General features: G+C 45.3%; 1 protein-coding gene across 1 annotated transcript in view; it reads left to right on the forward strand.

The window, feature by feature from the left end:
- Window positions 1-209: 209 nt before the first annotated feature.
- Window positions 210-19050, forward strand: part of jag1b (jagged canonical Notch ligand 1b) — a 29630-nt gene continuing 10789 nt past the window's right edge. The window contains exons 1-11 of the mRNA XM_030070817.1: window positions 210-488; window positions 819-1124; window positions 9170-9221; window positions 11762-12019; window positions 12448-12508; window positions 14852-14982; window positions 15097-15216; window positions 17465-17578; window positions 17680-17793; window positions 17893-18006; window positions 18678-18724. Of these exons, the coding sequence (XP_029926677.1) occupies window positions 432-488; window positions 819-1124; window positions 9170-9221; window positions 11762-12019; window positions 12448-12508; window positions 14852-14982; window positions 15097-15216; window positions 17465-17578; window positions 17680-17793; window positions 17893-18006; window positions 18678-18724 (1374 nt within the window). The 5' untranslated portion in view covers window positions 210-431. The remainder of the gene's footprint in view (window positions 489-818; window positions 1125-9169; window positions 9222-11761; window positions 12020-12447; window positions 12509-14851; window positions 14983-15096; window positions 15217-17464; window positions 17579-17679; window positions 17794-17892; window positions 18007-18677; window positions 18725-19050) is intronic.

Consider the following 19050-nt stretch of genomic DNA (forward strand, 5'->3'; position numbering starts at 1 on the left):
CCAATACATCACTGCCTAATTGTCATAATAAGCGCTGGGGTTTATTATTATCGTCATAATATACAGAGGGGGGCGGGCTCACTCCTCCTCAGCTCATGAATATGGAGACCCTGGGCTCCGCAGCCACTCCCCCATGTTGAACTTGTGCAGCCAGTTCCAGTCCGGACCAGCAGTCAGCAGTGGGCTCGGCTGCCGCATGGCTACTGTGTAGACTTTTCTTCATTTACAAGTGGAAGCTGTCGGATAATCATAACAAGAAGAACAAACGGTTGAGGAAATACTAGGAAGAGTTCTTCTATGAATTGGAAACCTGTGCTCTGTCGATCAAAGTGTTGTTTCCCACTCGTGCATGTTTAAATCAGAGGAGTACTCTGGTGCCGTGTGTCGGCCAGACGACTAGTACAAACGAGTGGCAACAGCAGTGAGGAGGCATGATTTTGAGACGGGGCTCAGTCGTTGCTGCCTTTTTACTCTGCTTTCTTGCGAAGGTATGTGGACTACTTAAGGTGGAAACAGTGGAATAAGATCAGTCAGTGCAACTGTATGGAAGTACTTGACTTGCATGCCTTATCTAGCCTTATATGCACGGCTATGCTAGCGTTACACATAACCATGCCTCACATGCAAAACTGCGTCGGGCTCCACAGTTAGCCCGCTGCAAGTGCAAATAATGTTACCAGAGGCAAAGCAGTCGCTCTAGTGTTTGGCCTAGGCTTTTACGGACAAAGTTCTGCAACTTTTGCGATGTTTTTTTTTTTTTCTTTTTCAAATATTAACGTCAAAGTTTTCCATTGCACTCACTGTTCTGTCTTCAACAGGTGTCAGAGGGATCGGGACAATTCGAGTTGCAAATCTTATCGATGCATAATGTGAACGGAGAGTTGCTGAACGGCCTGTGTTGTGATGGCTCTAGGAACACGGCGGATAGAAAATGCACACGGGACGAGTGCGATACCTTTTTTAAAGTTTGCCTGAAGGAATACCAGTCTAGAGTCTCTGCTGCGGGGCCCTGCAGCTTCGGGACGGGATCTACGCCTGTTCTTGGAGGGAATACCTTTTCTTTCAAGAGCACTGTCAGGAATGAGAGATCCAGGATAGTTTTGCCCTTCAGGTTTGCCTGGCCGGTAAGTTGGAGCCCTGAAAAGCAATTTGCCTCCCGACGCGCTTCTCTTAAAAAACAAACTTGGGAAAATCTCGGCTTGTAGGGCAATTCCCAGCAATTACTGTCCGTCAGTCATTCCTCTTCTAAACGGGGAAAAACAAACATAGCATGAATCTTTCTTTCTTTCATGAATTGTCCTTTTGAGGAAAGACCCCCATGGTCTTCTCATTATCTGGGTCAATTAACCAGGTGCAGGTATTTTTCTCCATCAGGCCCAGTCCAAGCTTTTTCTGTCTGCAGCCAGTATCACAACCAGGGCTGGGCAGTGAAACAAAAACAGCAGTTGTCTCAATATATTTTTCATCAATCTAAATATGAAAAAAAGTGTTTAACAAAATGTCAATAAATTTCAACATAGTTATCGTCTGTGCTTGGCGCACAAATAGCCAATCATATGGCAAGAATGGACAGCTGGCACACAAATGGCAGACAGACTGCCAATCATGTGGCAGGAATAGAGGAAAGGTCCAGTTGCACGGCGGGTTAGGAGCAAGGAGACACACAGGCACATAAACTACATGCTGTATTGTTTTGGTTGGATAAAGGGGGTAAACATAATGAGCATTTCTGGTTTCCTCTGATTTCACCCAGAAGCCAAAAACTACCCTTTTAAATGTGACATAATAATTATCTGATATATATCAAGATAATTACTGATATCAACCAGTATGATACATTTTATTGTGATAGCATTTGCGGCCATATTGCCCAGCCCGAAAACAACTTAGCAGAGAAGATTTGCTTTAAAACTTTGCTTAATAAGTGACCATAAAACCTCAGAATCTGGCATAAACTTGCAGTTACTAATGTAACGGTAAATAAAAATGTGGGTAAACTGTGACTTCTAGTTGGTGATCATCAGGCAACCAGACATCTATATTAATAAAAACCAAACCTTTTATAAAAAGTACCATTTTATGCTATTTTCCCCCCTCTAAATACCCCCTCCTCACATAATACACATCAGTTGGATAAGACTTGTATTGTAAAACTTTAACTGTGCCTCATAATTATTTATTCCAGTTTAAAACAGTGGGTGATCTCTGTTACTCAGATTTAAAAAAGAAAAAGAAAAAAAAGTTGGGTAAGCTGTATTTAGGTGAGTTTACCCTCCTCTGTGTCCCCGGCAACTGGTTCCAAGGTTGCACAGTACAGTAACTTAAGCCCGACCCCAAGTGAAAGCCCATTTTCTGTCTTCCCAAGTGTCAGCTCTTCTGCTCAGAGTAAATAAATGGAGCTGACAGGCGTATGGTAGTGTTGTAGGTCCGTGAGAGATGATTTGCCATGCTGGAGCAGATTTAGAAGTAATGAAAAAGTGGGACTCTGCTCAGACTGACTGGCCCCATGGCTTGGCCCACAAAGTTCTCCTCTGTGCCTGATGGGTGAAAGGCACAGTCCATTGGTATGCATGTGTCCAATTACATAAAAGCTATTTTTACCTCAATCTGGATACGAGTTCTTGTTGTAATTTCAAGTTTTGTCTGCACTGATAATCTCCAACAGCTAAGGAACTGGAAAACCTCAGGTCATGTGCAACTTCACTCCGTGTTTGTACTTCTTTTTTTTTTTTCTTTTCAAGTCTTTCCCACCAAACGGTTATCTGCAGTGCCGATTAAATTATTTAAGGATTGTTTTTTTTTCTCTTTGTCCTTTGATAGCCAGTGAAACAATGTTCTCAGCAGGGTACCATGCAATTTGATATGGTCTATATTTTTTATTTGCTCTCGTCTTAGTCACTGGCGCCTCACACCTTTTAAAACACAAAGGTTGCTGTTTATGTTCACGCTATGGCAACACTAAGACGGCATCAAACCTCAGACACCAGTGCCAGATTAAAGTTTCAGTTTACCAGATGAAAATCATTCCTACTGGAAAGCCGCACTTGAGGACATGGAAATAAAACCCATGCACGATTTACAGTTACAGGACTCTCATAGTTTTTGCTTGTAGGAGCGATGCCGTTCTCTGAGGACGGCCTACATCTCTCAGGCTGAGTGGAGGATGGCCATATATTCAATGAGACTCCAAGATGTGTGCAAAATGATGAAATAATATTATTGCAGATGTCACCAGATATATATTTTTTTGTCTATCCAATTCCCAGGTTCAGGTAAAGTAATTATACCGTAGGAAAGAGGAGTTCCAGGCACATTGGCAGAGATTATGCAGGAACAGAGTGCTTTCTTTTGATTCTCCCATCCCTCACTTCAAGTGCTTTACTTCAGTGCACATTAACAATCGTCAGGTTAGATATGATATCACTCTTTGTCCGTTTCATGAGTTGATTGGCTGTTGTGGACAGATGGCAGTACGGGGCATTTGGGTTGTTGGGTACTTTGAGTTCATGAAGGTTTTTTTTCCCCCTTCATCCTCTCTTTTGAGCTGCATGAAGTTGGCCTCTTGTCCAGGCCTAGGGCTTTGTTTAAGTCACGCTCGGTTGGACCCCAGGCATTTCATCGCTTTAACCTTGCCACCCACAGTAACTGCTGCACTTAATGAGGCTACACACATGTGCTTAGATCAGGTAGGGCAACAGCCAGGCATCCAGCTGAATGTTTTAGCCTGGGCTTCTTTAGCATGAATACATCACTGATTTATGGCCCTTTTCCATTAGTATCTACTCGGCTCGACTCAGCTCGCCTCGGCTCGACTCTACTCGCCTCGACACGGTTTAGGTGGTTTTCCATTACAGTTGAGTCGCACCTCGCCGTGGGTGGAGTCGCGGCGCACCGTCCAGCTCCCTCTGGATTCTTTGGGCCGCCAACAAGCTCAGAAAAGTCTCCACGTCTTTATTTGACCGCGGTCGCGGTTTGCTTGCCATTTTCCGACTTTGACAACTTCACTGACGGTCAATGCGCACGGCCGCTGTTGCCGTTTTTTTTTTTTTTTTAAATGTCGGGTTTTGTTTTCGTGCGGGAGTCACTCTCGTCACTCCCTGTCCAATCAGTTGCCTGCACGGCGTTAACGTCACATTTTCAGCTCGACTCAGCTCGACTCAGCTCGCTTGGAACCCCGGCTGAGTAGGTGCTAAAATGGGACCTGCTAGCAGGTACTACGACCTAATGGAAAAGCTCTTAAACCGAGTAGAGTCGAGCCGAGTCGAGCTGAGTCGAGCTGAGTAGGTACTAGTGGAAAAGGGGCATTAGAGGCCTGTATGGATTCACCAGCCTCTGCTCAACAGCACGCCACTGCAGCCACTTTTATGCTTTTAATCCACAGAGAAGTGTGGGCCCAGCCACCCAGTCTGAAGCAGGCCTTCACAGTGTATCAAGCAGAGACAATGGTGTGCCCTCAGTGACTACAGTGAGGATTACAGAGCATAATGGAGGCAGTGCAGATATAATGCCAGTGCAGGGCAAGCAACAGGAAACAGTTGTAGTAGACTCAGCACTGATGAAGTTGGCTCTCAGACAAACCGTGACCTTACTTGTCTCTGTGGCCACCTCAGCATGTTGGCCCATGACGAGCAACACCATGGAGATCATGATCAAAAAGTGGACGTTTCTTTATCAGGTCTGGTCAGTCCAGCCGCTTTTGGGTTCTGGGTGGCTTTTACAAGTCTGCTTATTTGCACATTTTCTTCCAGTCGCTTCTTGAGCAATCTCTTGCTTCACATGATGAGTTTTAGTTCTTCTGGCAGCCCAGATTTACTCTTATTTGATGTGATCGTGCCCATACATCATGCCTTAATTTTCCTCAATCTTCCATTTAACACAAAGCTGGCATGTACCGTCAGACCTGGGATGTGTCAGCATCGGGATGATTGATGACTAGTCGGCACGATCTGAGCACGGGGGGGTCAGGTGAGTTGTTGAACAATGGTTAGCTCAGCCTTGAGGATAAGCACTGCCAGCAGCTGTGGGAGTAATGACATGTTTGCTTTATATAGTCAGCTCTGATGTGGCAGTTAAGTGCAAATTACTCAAGTGAAAGAGGGAAGAAAATGTGTTCTCTCTGTTTTCCCCATTTCACTCAGTCCTCCAGTTTAACAAGTCTTCTTAAATGTGCTTGTGGTGTGTTGTCAGTGCAGTGTTATGTAATGACTCTCAAAATCTTAAAGTTATCTAAACTTATGGAGTCGTATGGAGTGAATATTTTAAATTGGAGTCACTGGTGCACGTTCTGAAATGGTTAATGTCCCTTTCAAAAGAGAGATTTATTGGCCGCTTGTCAAGTTCAGTTGTTGATGCAATTGCCTCCTCCTAAGTTGGAGTTTTGATCTTGCTTGACTGACAAGATATACAAAACCTGTGCCTTGGTGTCAGTTGGCAAACGATGGCATTTTTTTGTTGGGGAAAGGCAGAGTCTTATCCCTGCTGAAGTAATAGGTTTTTGATTGAAGAACATTCTATCTCCAACTCGTGTTTTGATGACTATCTCTTGGCAAACAATGTATTCCTTCCTTCCAGCCCATCAGTGCACGGGCTTTGAAGCTGATTATGAGAGTTGTCTTTTCATGGCTGAGCCTGGGCTTCAATTTCTGTGGCAAACAGGGTGTGTTACTGAGAAGTTGCAATCATTGGTGAGATCTGGGGTTGATACTGTTTAAGTGATTGACTCAGGAAAACTGATACAGAAGGTCAACATCCCTTTGACTGCATTGTTTACATTTCCTCTGTGCTGAGTGCAGGCCTAGGCTACCTAAGTCTAATCTGTTTTGGCCTAGCCTTAATTTAGACCTTTGGCTGTTGCTTTTGCTCGTTCGTCAGGGAGACATTCCTCTTTTTTATTGCGTTGGATGACTTTGGAAGGGTACATCTTTTGGCTCCATTTCCAATCAAGTGCAAAATGAGAGGCTTGTCTTTCTTTCATTGTGTGTTTGGTGAATTCCCCTCGAGACTGAATCCAGTAGTGTTCTTTGGCAAGTCAGCATGATTGGAACTGGGATGATCTTCTTTATCACTTATGTTGTCAGTTTGGTGCACAGGGTCTAGATGGCCAGAGAAGATAAGACATATGGCCACTTATTTGAATTGGACGTGTGTGTGCATGTGTGTGTGTGTGGGAGGGAGCGTGTGTGTGTGTGTGACTATGGGTGTGTGCGTCTCCTGTAGTTCAAAGAGAAGTTGTGAGTCAGCTGGGAGCCTGGGAAAAGTGAACCTGGCAGCGGCAGACAATTCCTAGCTGATAACTGCCTAGGAGTTATGGCGTGTTAGTGAATGAGGAGGCATGCAGTATCTCACTTTTTGGAAGCAATTACAAGGTCTGGGCCTAAATGACCCAACAGAGTCAGTTTACTTAAAGTTTAACCAAGACCTTGCCTTGCATTGTGTGACATTACTGTCACATAATGCAAAGTCTGTTGATCTTCAGCTTCAATTTAAGACTCAAAGATAGAACATCATTTTGAGTTTATGGGTGCAGTTATTGGTTTTTTTTTTTTTTTTACTCCATTGCTGAATAGCACACATTGTTGTCTGCTGCTACTTAACTTTTAAATGTAGGCTAGTATTAACTGTTCAACTTTGTTTGTGGTATGGGCTGTGTCACACACATGTAGGAGGACTAATAAAAGGATCAGCCAAAGATGACGATGGTGATGCAGCAATAATTTCCATGTCGGGGCAAGTCTAAAGTGAGCAAAGGATCGCTGCGTTTTCCCATGCAGTTGCAGATCCGGGCTTTAAAAGTGCCTGCCAGTAAACTCATTAACCCATTCAAACGTGTAAGCCTCTCTGACTGGTGGGAAAAATCAGAAATCGCATCGAGATTGACTGCTGATAAAGTTCCTCATAAAGGTATGGCGTTAAGGTGTGTAGCCCACGAATCAGGGTGGGGATGTTCAGCTTTGCCTTTTTTCGTTTGGCAGGAATCAGCTGTTGCGCATGATTTATCCACCCCCCACACACACCCCACACACACACACCCCACACCCCACCCCTTCAGTAAAACAATAAGTGCTTGCAAAGCCTGGTTGAAAATTTTCAGTTTGTTTGAGAGGTCACTGGAGGGCGTCTTTTAACTTTGGTGTCAAAACACGCACTCAATTGCGAGAGTGTCTTGTTTTTCTTTCTTTTTTTTTTTTTGTTGTTTTTTCAGTGAATATAAGCTTACTCATGTTAGTCATGACCATGCCAATTCAGCTTTGCTACGATGACTGATTCTAGAGAGACAGATGACGCGCCGCGGTGATGACACTGGCGTTGAGTTCCCAGTTTTAGGATGAGCTCACCGACTTTGAAGGCGTCTCGAATCTTCTATTGTCAGCTAGTTTATTTTTGCTTGGATTCGAGACAGTTGACTCATAATTCTTCATTTTATTTGTTGGATTGGTTGTCATTGCAAGCCAATGAGGTGGACTACTAAGACAAGACATAGTAGTAAAAAATATATATATATATTTATATAAAGTAAAAATACCAGGTAAGGTATTACATTATAAATAGCTGCCATAGCCTTTTCAGTAGAAAGTGAACAGGAGGAAGGCTTTTCACTCTCGCAGGTTTGATTACCATGAGGTCACGGCAGAAACGCAGGATTTCTGAAATGCCTCTGAGCAGGGCTGTCAGGCAGAAGTGTGTGAATGTAGCAAGTAGGTGTCTCTAATGGATGCTCAAGCACTGTAAGTGGATTACGCTTTCTTACAATCGCATACTTTCTCCCTGTCTCACACACACACAGTGCTGTCTATTTCCCCATGACTGTGGCACAGGCCAGTGTGGATGTGTAAGCTGATATTGGTGTGAGCGCTACTGACCCTGAATCAGACAAAGCGTTTCAGGAGTGCTGAAATCAAGACAGGCCCTGCAGAGTGTAACACTCATAGTCTCTCTCTCTCTCACTCTCTCATTCTTTCTGTCCCCCTCTCCACCCTCCCAAAACACACACTTCTATTTTTTTTTTCTCTCTCCCATTCCGCGTTCTCGCTCCATTTTTTCCCCTGGTGGTTCTGACTGCGTCTCAAAACCAGCATCCTTCAGCACTTCAGTCTGGAACCGTCGCAGCAGAATGGCACTCTGTTGGATGTCTATAATTCAGCATGAAATTGGAAATCCTGTATGCAGCGCAAAACAGAAATGACTTGAGTCTGTGTTTTCTCAGAGGATTGGAAATCATTCACTGACCTGTCTTGCCACATTACACAAATATGGGGAAAAACTGATGTTGAAGCTGAGCCAAGCGAGCAAAGTTAGCCGACAGGAAGACATGTTTTTGGTATTAGGCTTAGAGATATAGGCTTCTCTATGTGTTATTGTAACAATTATTAAGCTGGCACTGTGTTCTGTGCCGCCTTGCCCTACCACGCTGGTTTTGGCGCATCAGACGCCCTCCTGCTGGGTGGTTGTCCTGCTAGATCAGACCACTGCCCATGTGTCTGTCATCCTAATCTGTGCGACGCAGAGACCTCTGAACAACCACGAGCTTATCCCCTCTTAATCAGATCAGCAGGACCATTGTTACAAGTTAACAGTTACCAGCTTCTGCGGTAGGCCTCATTGTAAGTTAACTCAATGAGAGCGAGATGAAGCTTCATTAGCAGGGCTTCTAAGGTCATGGGAGACCTGGAAAAGTAATGGAAATGGAATTTGCTATTTGCCAGGCTTGAAAATGTAATTCTCAATGTTTAAAACTCACCCTCCCTCCTTTTTTTTAATTCTTTTTTGAAGACTTAAACATTAAATTTAGCTGTTGGCAGAGATCATCTTGTGAGGGAACTGGCTAATAACCCAATTAACATTTTCCCTGATTACACAAGTCCACTGTAATAGGTTTATATAGCAACTAAACCTGGGCCATGTTGCACCAGCTCATGAGATCAGCATGTTAGTGTAAAAAGGTGTTGGAATGCCGTAGTAGAGTTGCAATGTTACTAACAAACACAGAGGTATCAGCAGCTGGGTTTTTCCTCTGCGTAGTGAGTAAATGTCTTTCCACAGTCATTTCAAGTGCCATTGTGTGTCCCACTATTGTTTGATTGCTCATATGGTTCAGTCATTGGTCGATGCTGCTGCTTTTTGAGTGTTCATTTTGGTGGTGGCTGACCCTGCTTGTATCTGTCTTCCCCAGAGGTCCTACACTTTGATAGTGGAAGCCTTGGACTTCAACAATGAAACCGGTGGTGAGTATCCGTCCTCTGGCATCTCCATCTTGCTTCTCTTCTCTCTCCTTCTGTCTGTACTGCTCCCACAGGGCTACTTCTGGAGGAGGTGTGTTGAAGGTCAGAAAAGGAAATTTATTCTTCCTGAACCCACTGCCCTCTTCCGCAGGGTCTGTTGGGTGTCTTGCGTGTATCTGTGTTAAAAAAGCGTGCTGACAGGTGCCTGTAACAAGGGAGAGCTGGACGGGGAGGCAAAGGGGAAGAGGAAGAGGCAGGGAGCAGGCGGGGGCTGCAGACAGATAGGAGGAAGTGTGGTGAGGTAGAGGGGGAGGCGGGGGTCGTACAGAGGGGGCCACGCCGCCCCCCTATGAAAATGTTTTCATTTGGCTGATGACTGATGGCAGGTGCTGCCAGCCAGGGTCAGGGTCACACTATCTCACTGTCACTGAGGCGTGAAACACAGAGTTCATCCGGCCGCCCGGCCCAGCAAAGCGACCTGGCTCCAGTCACAATGCGAGACAGAGGGGCTTCGAGCTGTGCTGTCCGTAGGTTAAAGTTAACCTCTGGCACAGGTGTGCTGCAGGCTGAGCTCAGAGCTGCCGTACACCTTCTTCATGAAGATGGTGTTATGTCCCTGTGTCAACGTGGCTCATATTAGAGACACACTGAGTAGTTTCGCTGCGGTAGCAAGTTCCATCTGCATGCTGGTTGTTGGGTTTGGTTTCTGCAGTTTTATGGTCCTGAGATTCCTGCTGGTTGGTGGTTAGATTGGCAACCGTGTGGCAATTCCAGCTGAGGGTGGGCTGCGCCTCTCGCTGCCTTATCCCATGCTTGTTTATGCAGGTCTGTTTGAGGTCAATGAGGTTTCGGTCTTTTCTGCTGTATTTGCCGCTCCCCAGAGAGCTATTAGGGCATTGGTGTGAAAAGCCCCCTGAATGTACACACTCAATGCTGGTTAAGCCCCTCTGAGCTCCACCAGGCTTGCCCGGAGCTCTGTTAGCTCGACCCATCATCACATCGACTGATTTTTAAATTTAGACTCATTTGTCTTACAAATAAAAGTAAAACCTCCCCACAGTTTAGTTTTGTAGTAAGTTTGGCTTAAAATTATTTCTCAAACCAAATTTAAACGTAAGAGCACTTTTTATATCCCGCTCATCAATATCTGAGCCTCTTTTCAGAATTCAGCTCCTCTCTGTAATAGATCAGTTTAGTGTCCTTGGTCTTCGAGCGTGGCCTTTATGAAGCTTGTCTGATTTATGTGCAGCTCTGAGCCAGGCAGCAGGTAGTAAGGATGTGCCACTCCTGACACTGCAGGCCAGCGGCCGGTAGAGAAATGCCACACGGCCGAGCTCTGGATGCCAGACTACTGCGAAATGTTGCCGGGCACTGTGATTTCAGCACGCACCCCCCTCCTCCCCAATCCATGGGTAGTAAATAAACGACAGTGGCCCTCCTCCAGTCTGTTGCATTGCATCATACTTCACAGAGGGGCGATTCACCCAACGGTCAGCCACCTCGCCTCGTCTGAGCACAGTAAATAACTCGTCTGACACATTTTTCATTCTCTCCCAAGTGAAGATTTGGATATCATGTAGCGAGTATTACATTTGTGAGCCAAAGTGTGTGAAGTTAATATGCAAGTCTTGTATCTTGCACGTAGGCATGTGTGTATGGTTGCAGGGGGACTGAAGGCTGGGCTGAGCTGCTGTGTGTTTGCACAGTATGAGTCTGTTTGCTCTGTGTGTGAAGCTCATTACAGCCCTTGGCTCCCAGGCCAGTCCTTGCCACTCTGACAGACCCATGACCTCGTCTTGTTTGACATGGCCGGAAAAAAAACAGAGAGGCCAGGTCTGTGTGTGTTTGTAGTCCTGTCAAGGATTGCGTGGTCACAACGCGGGCTGAAAATTTGCTCCCCACGTGAAGTGCGGACGGAGTTTAAAAGAGTGTGTAAAAAGACTTGACTCGAGACCTTTTGACTGGTGTTTGTACATGAAATGTATGTGAGAAAGGCAGTCAGGGAGGGAAAAAATGCTGATGGCGCACTGGCAGGCTTCCCAGCAGTGACTGTGGCGCTGGTGTCCTTATGCTGTAATTTACGATGACTGTGGTTCTGTCCTCGTTGGAGCAGATGGAGAGGGCAGCATCCGAGCCCAGCAATATCCTAAAGCTGTAAACCTGAGAGACAGAAACCAACCAGGGAGAGGGAGCGTGAGAAATAAAGCAGTCACCACTACTCATTACAGACAGGCTTTTCATTTTTCTGCATTTCCTCCTTGCACTTTTCTTCCTCTCCAGCACACACCAGTTGCTTTAATTACATATCATCTGCCATCTAAGAGATCTTCTGCAATTTGTGTAAGAATGTTTGGGACATTTTTGGCTTCCCACCGTATGATCATGTCCAACGTTGCAACTCCCACGTACGCAACACAGGATCCTGCATTGTAGTATTCTTGTTTCTCTGACTAAAGGATATTTTGTCCTTTTTTTTTTTTTAAAGAATGTGATCCATAGTTGCAGTTGGAGTCGATGCTTATAGTGTTGAAACTGGTGTTTAGGTGCAGATGGGCAGGCGATAGAGAAAGCCTTTCATTCCGGCATGATCAACCCCAGCCCCCATTGGCAGAAGCTGACCCACAACGGCCCCATAGCCCAGTTTGAGTACCAAATCCGGGTCAGCTGCGATGAGCACTACTACGGCTTCGGCTGCAACAAGTTCTGCCGGCCCAGAGACGAGTTCTTTGGACATTACACCTGCGACTACAACGGTAACAAGACCTGCCTGGAAGGCTGGTCTGGGCCTGACTGCAACACAGGTAAGCCATGATAACAGCACACTGGGTGTAAAAGGGGAATACTAGTTAAGATAATCAAGGTAGTATTGATGAATATGAATGTCTGTCTTCTAAAAATTGAGCCTGTTGAACTCAAATTATATTTTTCTTAGCCTCTCCGTTTGAATGAGCTTTTTATTATTAGTGAAGTTATCTGTGAACAGGACATGTACCATTATGCATAGGAAATTAGCTTGGTGATTTTTTTCATTAGATATGGAACTGAGCATCATAGCATACAAAGCAGGTCAAGCTCTTCCTGTCAAGACAGTAGGGAATGCTCATTATTGCAGACTAAAATATTGTAGTAATTTACATAATTCAGTGCTATAATTACAATGCGCCAAATTGGTGCTAAGTTTGAATCTGGTTTCCAGTCAAGTACATGATTTTTCCTCTTCCTCTTGTAGCTATATGCCGACAAGGCTGCAGCACAGAGCATGGATCGTGCAAAGAGCCAGGTGGCTGCAAGTAAGTTATCACGGCTTCTCCTACTCCCCTCTTTGATCCTTTTTCTCATTCATCAGCCTGTTATTAATGACTTGACAAACAAAGTCTTATCATGTGAAATGTCGCAGGATCTTGGTTTAGAATCGGAAGTGGTTTGTTCAAGTGCTCTAACTTATTATGGAGGTCTGTGCCAGAGGCCTGCAGTCCTGAGCATTCAGACATGTAGGGATTACGTTCAAGCACCAGTTCTATCATGCATAGTTTACTGTATGTGCCCAAGAGACTATCAGGGCCAGGGCTTTCACAGAGACACACAGAGCTGTTTGGAAATCTGTTGTGGAGCTGTGGACTTTGAGCAGTCTGTCTGGGGAAAGTAGAGGCTGAATCACCAAGACTCCATGTTGGACATGAGAGCTATATGTTCCCTCTAATGAGGCAAGCGTTATCAGTCAAATTGTGTGTAACTCTTGGATGAGCCTTAAAGTGAACTGTTTGTGTAGCTAATGGTTTCCTAATGCTGTTTATGCACACAGCTAGAGGGAAAGCCAGGCGCAGATGGATATCAGAGCTGGGGCATTGTGTGCAGTACTTGTTAAACCAAAAGCAATAATATCCTCATCCTGGAGGAGGCCCTGCACTGCCAGGCTCCTCCTAGTGCTCAGGGATTGGTAGCTTTTGGGTGTCTGATTTGGCCATAATTCAAGCACATGGATGATCAGGTTTGTTCTTTCTCTGCAGCAGCTTTGTTGTTTTCCCAAGCATTGACATCATCAAGTTTCATGTAAATGGTTATGTGGCCACTGGCAGAACTGGAGGTTGAACTGCCTCACTCTCTGCACAGGTGTGGCTGTGTTTCAAGCCCTGGGTTTAATTCTGTTTAGATGGACTCTGCCAGCAAACTCGACTAATGCTGTAGTCAGGGAGAACTTTTCCCATCATAGGCCTGTATTACAGAATTGCACAACAGCAGTGCACAGCACCACTCGCTGCAGGCTAGGGCAGTGTCCTTGTCACTAACTCATGTTAGTGTAATCACAGCTAACAACACTTCCTGGGGCATTTCAGCCAGGACGTTTTATGGTCCCCTCCGATTTCATAGTAACTCTTTACTAATACAGTAATAACAGTGCACCTAGAGACAAAGACTGCCACACTAGTGCGCTAGTTTGGAAAGCACTTTCAAAATAGCCGCAAATATAGATTACCTTGGAAATGCAGAACTGTTTTCGGTCCAGGACTTAAAACTTTACGAGCATCACTTGTGCTGCACAATGTAATGTCCCGTTTCCCAGTAATTTGGCCGAGTAATAACTGGAGACGATATGGGATCCCGCTGGGGAATCCTGGTCCGCTTCTCATGGAGAGGATTAGCACTCTCTTAAGAATAGCCTCTTTAATCACAGACTGAGGTTTACTTAACCACCGCGTTTATTTTTACAGTCCGTCCGTTTCTCTGCGCTAATCAGCACGCCGTTCCCCCAGAGGGATGCCGGGTTTCCTGTCGCTCAGCTCCAGAGCGGCACCGTATTGCTGCTTTGCCACCTTTTAAAAGGCTGACTTATCAGTCGGGGCCAAGGGCTGGATTGCCTTCTGAATTATAGAGCCCAGGAAGAGGAGTTCAGCTTTATCAGTGTAATTATGGACCTGCACAGCTCTGTGGTCAGTGAGCTCTGCCCTCCTCCCCTCCCCTAGGGCACAAACCTGATTCCTGACTCATGGGAACCAGGATGAGGAGTCCTTCTGTGTTCTCAGTAACAGCAGAGAGGAGGCTGAACACTCCCCCTCTGCAAGGCTATTGCTACTGCCAAGCCACAGGCAAAGTGTTGTTACTGAGAGCGTCTGGCCGCATGCTAATGTTAGCCGTGCTAAAGGTCCCATTGGAACCGTAATTTAGTGTTTTGTTTTTTTGTTTGGTAAAAAGCTAAATACTCCTCTGTTTTCCTGTCCCCAACTATTGTTGAAAAGCTGTTGCATAAACATGCCTGCTACTTGAGATTCATTTGTGGTCTTTAAAGACTTCGCCCAGTTGTGAGGGCAAGAATACTGGCTCTTTGTTCCATTTGTACAGCACCATGTTGTATATACTAATGTGTAGTTCATTAAGTTCAGATTATCGCTGGATTGCTTATAATGGAATTTAGATTAACCAAATGATTAAGATATTAGCATTTTCAGATCCCACAGAGATTATTTGCCCTGAATTGGGTTGTTTAGATTTGGCCTGAATTTCCACTATGTGTCGCTGTGGTGTATTTCTCCAGTATTTGTGGTCTGTGTGTGTGTGTGTGTGTGTGCTGATTTTTATTCTGTGTTCCAGTTTCTGAGGATAAGCGTCTGATAGCATGGCTCTCATGTGTCTTGCAGGTGTCTTTATGGCTGGCAGGGCCAGTACTGTGACAAGTGCATCCCACACCCTGGCTGTGTCCACGGCACCTGTGTGGAGCCCTGGCAGTGCCTGTGCGACACCAACTGGGGTGGCCATCTTTGTGATAAAGGTTAATTTCTCTCTCTCATTTCAGTTGCAGCTGCAGCTTCAAAGTGGTTTACCTGGCTTTCGGAGAAGCTTTCTCATAACAAACTAAATCTGTGTGAAATGCCCTTCTCCCCAGATCTGAATTTTTGTGGCACTCATCAGCCGTGCCTGAACGGAGGCACATGTATCAACACAGGACCTGACAAGTACCAGTGCTCCTGTGCTGAAGGCTACTCTGGAGCCAACTGTGAGAGAGGTGAGTGAACTGCTGTTTTTGCCAGATTCTCAGCAGCTGGAAAAAGGCTGACTAACGCTCACTTATTGATTTGAGACATGTTTTTTCTGACGACATGCATCAGGGGAGTGAATCTTTGGCTTAACAGAATTAATTAAATTCATGATTCACTATTTTGTGATTGTTTTGACAACTATTTTTCTTTTCTGGAGTGATTGAGTTTGAATCATAAACTCTGACTCCAATCAACGATTTGATTCAGTGCCTTCAGCCAACATTTTATCCCCATTACATAAACATACAACAATGCAAAACCATCCTTTTTCTTCTGAAATGTGAAAGAAAATCACAAACCGCATAATTCTTTATACATGTACTAAAAACAAAAACATCGCTGAGAAAACCTGCAATTCATAGTATTCTCTAAGAAAATGTTAGGTCTGTTTTTCTTCTTGATTTTTTTTTGTAAAAAATTGTGATTCGAAGCATTTCATATCAATTCAAGTCGAAGTCAGAGCGATTCATTCTATTTATTCATTCCAGCATATTGATTCTGTTGAGCTGGCAGAATATGTAATGAATGCATCAATGCAATGAATCAGTTGTTACACCCCTACTATGAACATGCAGAAAATATGGCATCATATTGCTTATGGCCACTTAGCTACTGATTTTACGCAATTGATTAAAGCAAGACAAAGCATTGCAGCTCCCAGATTTCACGTATCTCAAGACAGTTGACACCTCATGTAAAATGGAAAATTTGGTAAGTCAGACTTGCAGCTGATAATAAGGAGGAAAGGATTCGGGGCTCGGCAAGCTGTCGGAGGAGAGGTCAGGGGTGACTGCAGTTTGTAATTAGAGGAGGTGGTAGCTTGGCCCTAATCTGTTTCCACCCTGGCTTGAGTGGCCCCAAGTCAGGTAATCCACTGGTTTGATCTGCAGGGGCTGGTCATCCCTCAGCTCCTCAGACGCTCGAGACAGATGGGTGTGGTGCTAAAGTTCAGCTGCTGGGAACACTTACCATGGAGATGATGTTTTTTTCCTCATTAAATCTGAGACTCGCCGAGTGCTGACAGCTTAACTGCAGAGATGTCAGGAAACCGTGCCCTCCGTGACAGGAGGTCCGCAGACTAGGGCTACGTTGGGGCTATTGTAGCGGTGAGGCCCCCGGGTGCAGACCTGCATCCTCTCCCATCGCGTCCCCTCCTCCCTCCGGCATACCAAGAGCTATCCGCTGGTCACCTCCGACTGCTTAGTTATTCCCCAAGTGAATCATTCATTTTTGATTCATTTGGGACCCACTCATCCTTAACTCTTCCACAAAGGAGAAACTCCAGGCTCGAGCCTCCCCTCTCCCCTCACCCTCCCGCCGCTCTCTCATCTTGTGCCGCCTCTCAGAAGAAGAATGGCGGGGAGTCAGAGGGAAGTCACGGTGCATTGGTCGGGTCAACTTAGCATGAAAGATGATTTCCTGGCGGTGTGGTCTGCCGGGCGGGTAATGAGAGTGAGATGGGGATTTGAGCGGGCTATTGGGGCGGGAAGGGGAGGGCTGGGGATAGGTGATGGTGCTGGGTGGGAGTCTGCCCTTGGGTGTACTTTGCTGACAATTAGGTGGCCCTGGAGGGATGAGAGTCAGAGGCTTGAAACCTTAAAACAGCTATTGGCGGTCTATGTTGCTTCTCTGTGCCCATTTTGTTGTTGTTTGAGTGGCCAAATGTAAACTGTGTGTAAAATGTGACGTCACTTTGAGATATTTCCAGCGCAGCTACATCGGAGTCGTGATAGGAGGGAGATTGACAGCATCATCATTGGAAAACATCAGGGTTTTGTTGTCAATCTCTGAATAATTGTATCCCAATGCTGACCAATCATACAGAAATAAATCCATAATAGAAGAGGAAAGGCCAAGAATCTCTACGCCAAGAGAAGAATGCATTTTAAGACATGAGTTTTGTGTTAAACGGCTCTCTTCCTCACTCCACTATTGCTACTGCTCTCGCCTCTTACATGTGTCTCACAGTTGAAACAGAAGTAGGCTGATTTAAAGTCATCCTGGGAAAACTAGAAAGCCACAGCTGAAGTAGAACTAGACCAGGAAGAGTTAGGGAAAGCAAATAAGACAAAAAGGTAGATGACAGCACTTCATCTGTAAATATCTCGTGGAATGCATTCAACATCACAGATTATCCAAGGTGGGATTTTTCATCTCTTGAAGGTGAATGTAAAGGTGTGCGGCTGTTTTAACATTTCCGTCCCCTCGTTGCAGCGGAACATGCTTGTCTGTCCAATCCGTGCTCTAATGGTGGGAGCTGTGCAGAGACCAGCCAAGGCTATGAATGTCAGTGTGCGCCAGGGTGGAGCGGCCCCTCCTGCACCATCAGTAAGACAAACTCAATTTGCACACATAAAAAAAAAAAAAAAAATCTAAATCTTCACACAAAATATAAAAGTGAATAACTTGAATTGTCTTCTCCTCCCTAGACATTGATGAATGTGCTCCAAACCCCTGTAATCATGGAGGAACCTGCCAGGATCTGGTCAATGGCTACAAGTGTCACTGTCCTCCCCAGTGGACCGGCAAGACGTGTCTCATAGGTAAGCCTCAGTCCCTGTGGACTTCATGCCTGTCAGCTTCACACACACACACACACACACACACACACACCACTAACCATGCTCCCTTTCACTCCCTAGATGCCAACGAATGTGATAGCAAGCCTTGTGTTAATGCCAACTCATGCCGCAACCTGATTGGTGGATACTTCTGCGAGTGCATCCCTGGTTGGACGGGCCAGAACTGCGACACCAGTGAGTTGACGGCTGTCAGCTGCAGCTGTGGGGGAGGTGGGGGGGGCGCCTATCTCAAGGCTGTCTCCCCCACTCTTTTTTTTCTTTCAATCCATTTAGCTCTGGCTAATTTGTAACTCTAATAATTATTGGGTGAAAACCTTGTATCTCCTTGCTCAGCCTTGCTCTTATCTTGAGATTTTCCAGTTGGTTTTAAGGGGTTTTATAATCCCAATGGCTGCAAACGTGGAATCCTTCAATTTGAGGCTAAACATGAAAAAAAGAAGAAAAAAAAAAATCACTTTGAGTTACAAGGTTTTCCACCTGACAAAGATATGAAAGCAGGGAGTTAACATTTAGACAAGAGAAGTCTACTCTTGCAGTATAAATGACCCTGCTCTATCATTATTGGCCTGAGTATTGACCAAGGTTGTGGTGATTAGCGGTGGCTCGAAACAATCCCAGGGCTAGTTTCACTTGGCAGCAGAAAGGATTGCTCAACAGTCTGTGCTGCATTGATTCTGTAGCCATATTATCCTGCTCCTGCCCAGGGTTTTTCTAGTTCTTTCAAAGTTTTTTTTAAAGGCCCCAAGCATGGGAAACATGAGGCACGGAGTCGGTTTCACAGGCGGACGACGTAGCCAAGCTGTTCAGGAATCATTCTGAGATTTGTTTCCCCCCTGCTTTTTCAGACATAAACGACTGCAAGGACCAGTGCCAGAATGGGGGAACTTGCAAGGTACGTGTTGTGTCAAAGCCATCTCGTGTTATCTGGTATCTCCACTTTGTTTGCCAGCTTGTTTATTTATTTAGCCTTTTTGTTCCCGTTTCATGTCGAGGCCTGAGTCATTTACCGTGGTCACATAAATAGCTGCTGTAAACCGTTCTCTCCAAACCGACAGTGGAAGTGTTGTGGAATTCCTCTCTGAAATCAAATCTGAGGGGAGTGGGTTCAGAGGGGTTTCTTAGGGAGGGACACACAAGTTCTTCGACCACACTAGATTGAATTACCATAAACATTATTGTGTTGAGCCCCTGCCAGGAAAATGTGTTGAAATAATTGCG

Source organism: Myripristis murdjan, chromosome 15, assembly GCF_902150065.1.
Source record: "Myripristis murdjan chromosome 15, fMyrMur1.1, whole genome shotgun sequence".
NCBI classification, from domain to species: domain Eukaryota; kingdom Metazoa; phylum Chordata; class Actinopteri; order Holocentriformes; family Holocentridae; genus Myripristis; species Myripristis murdjan.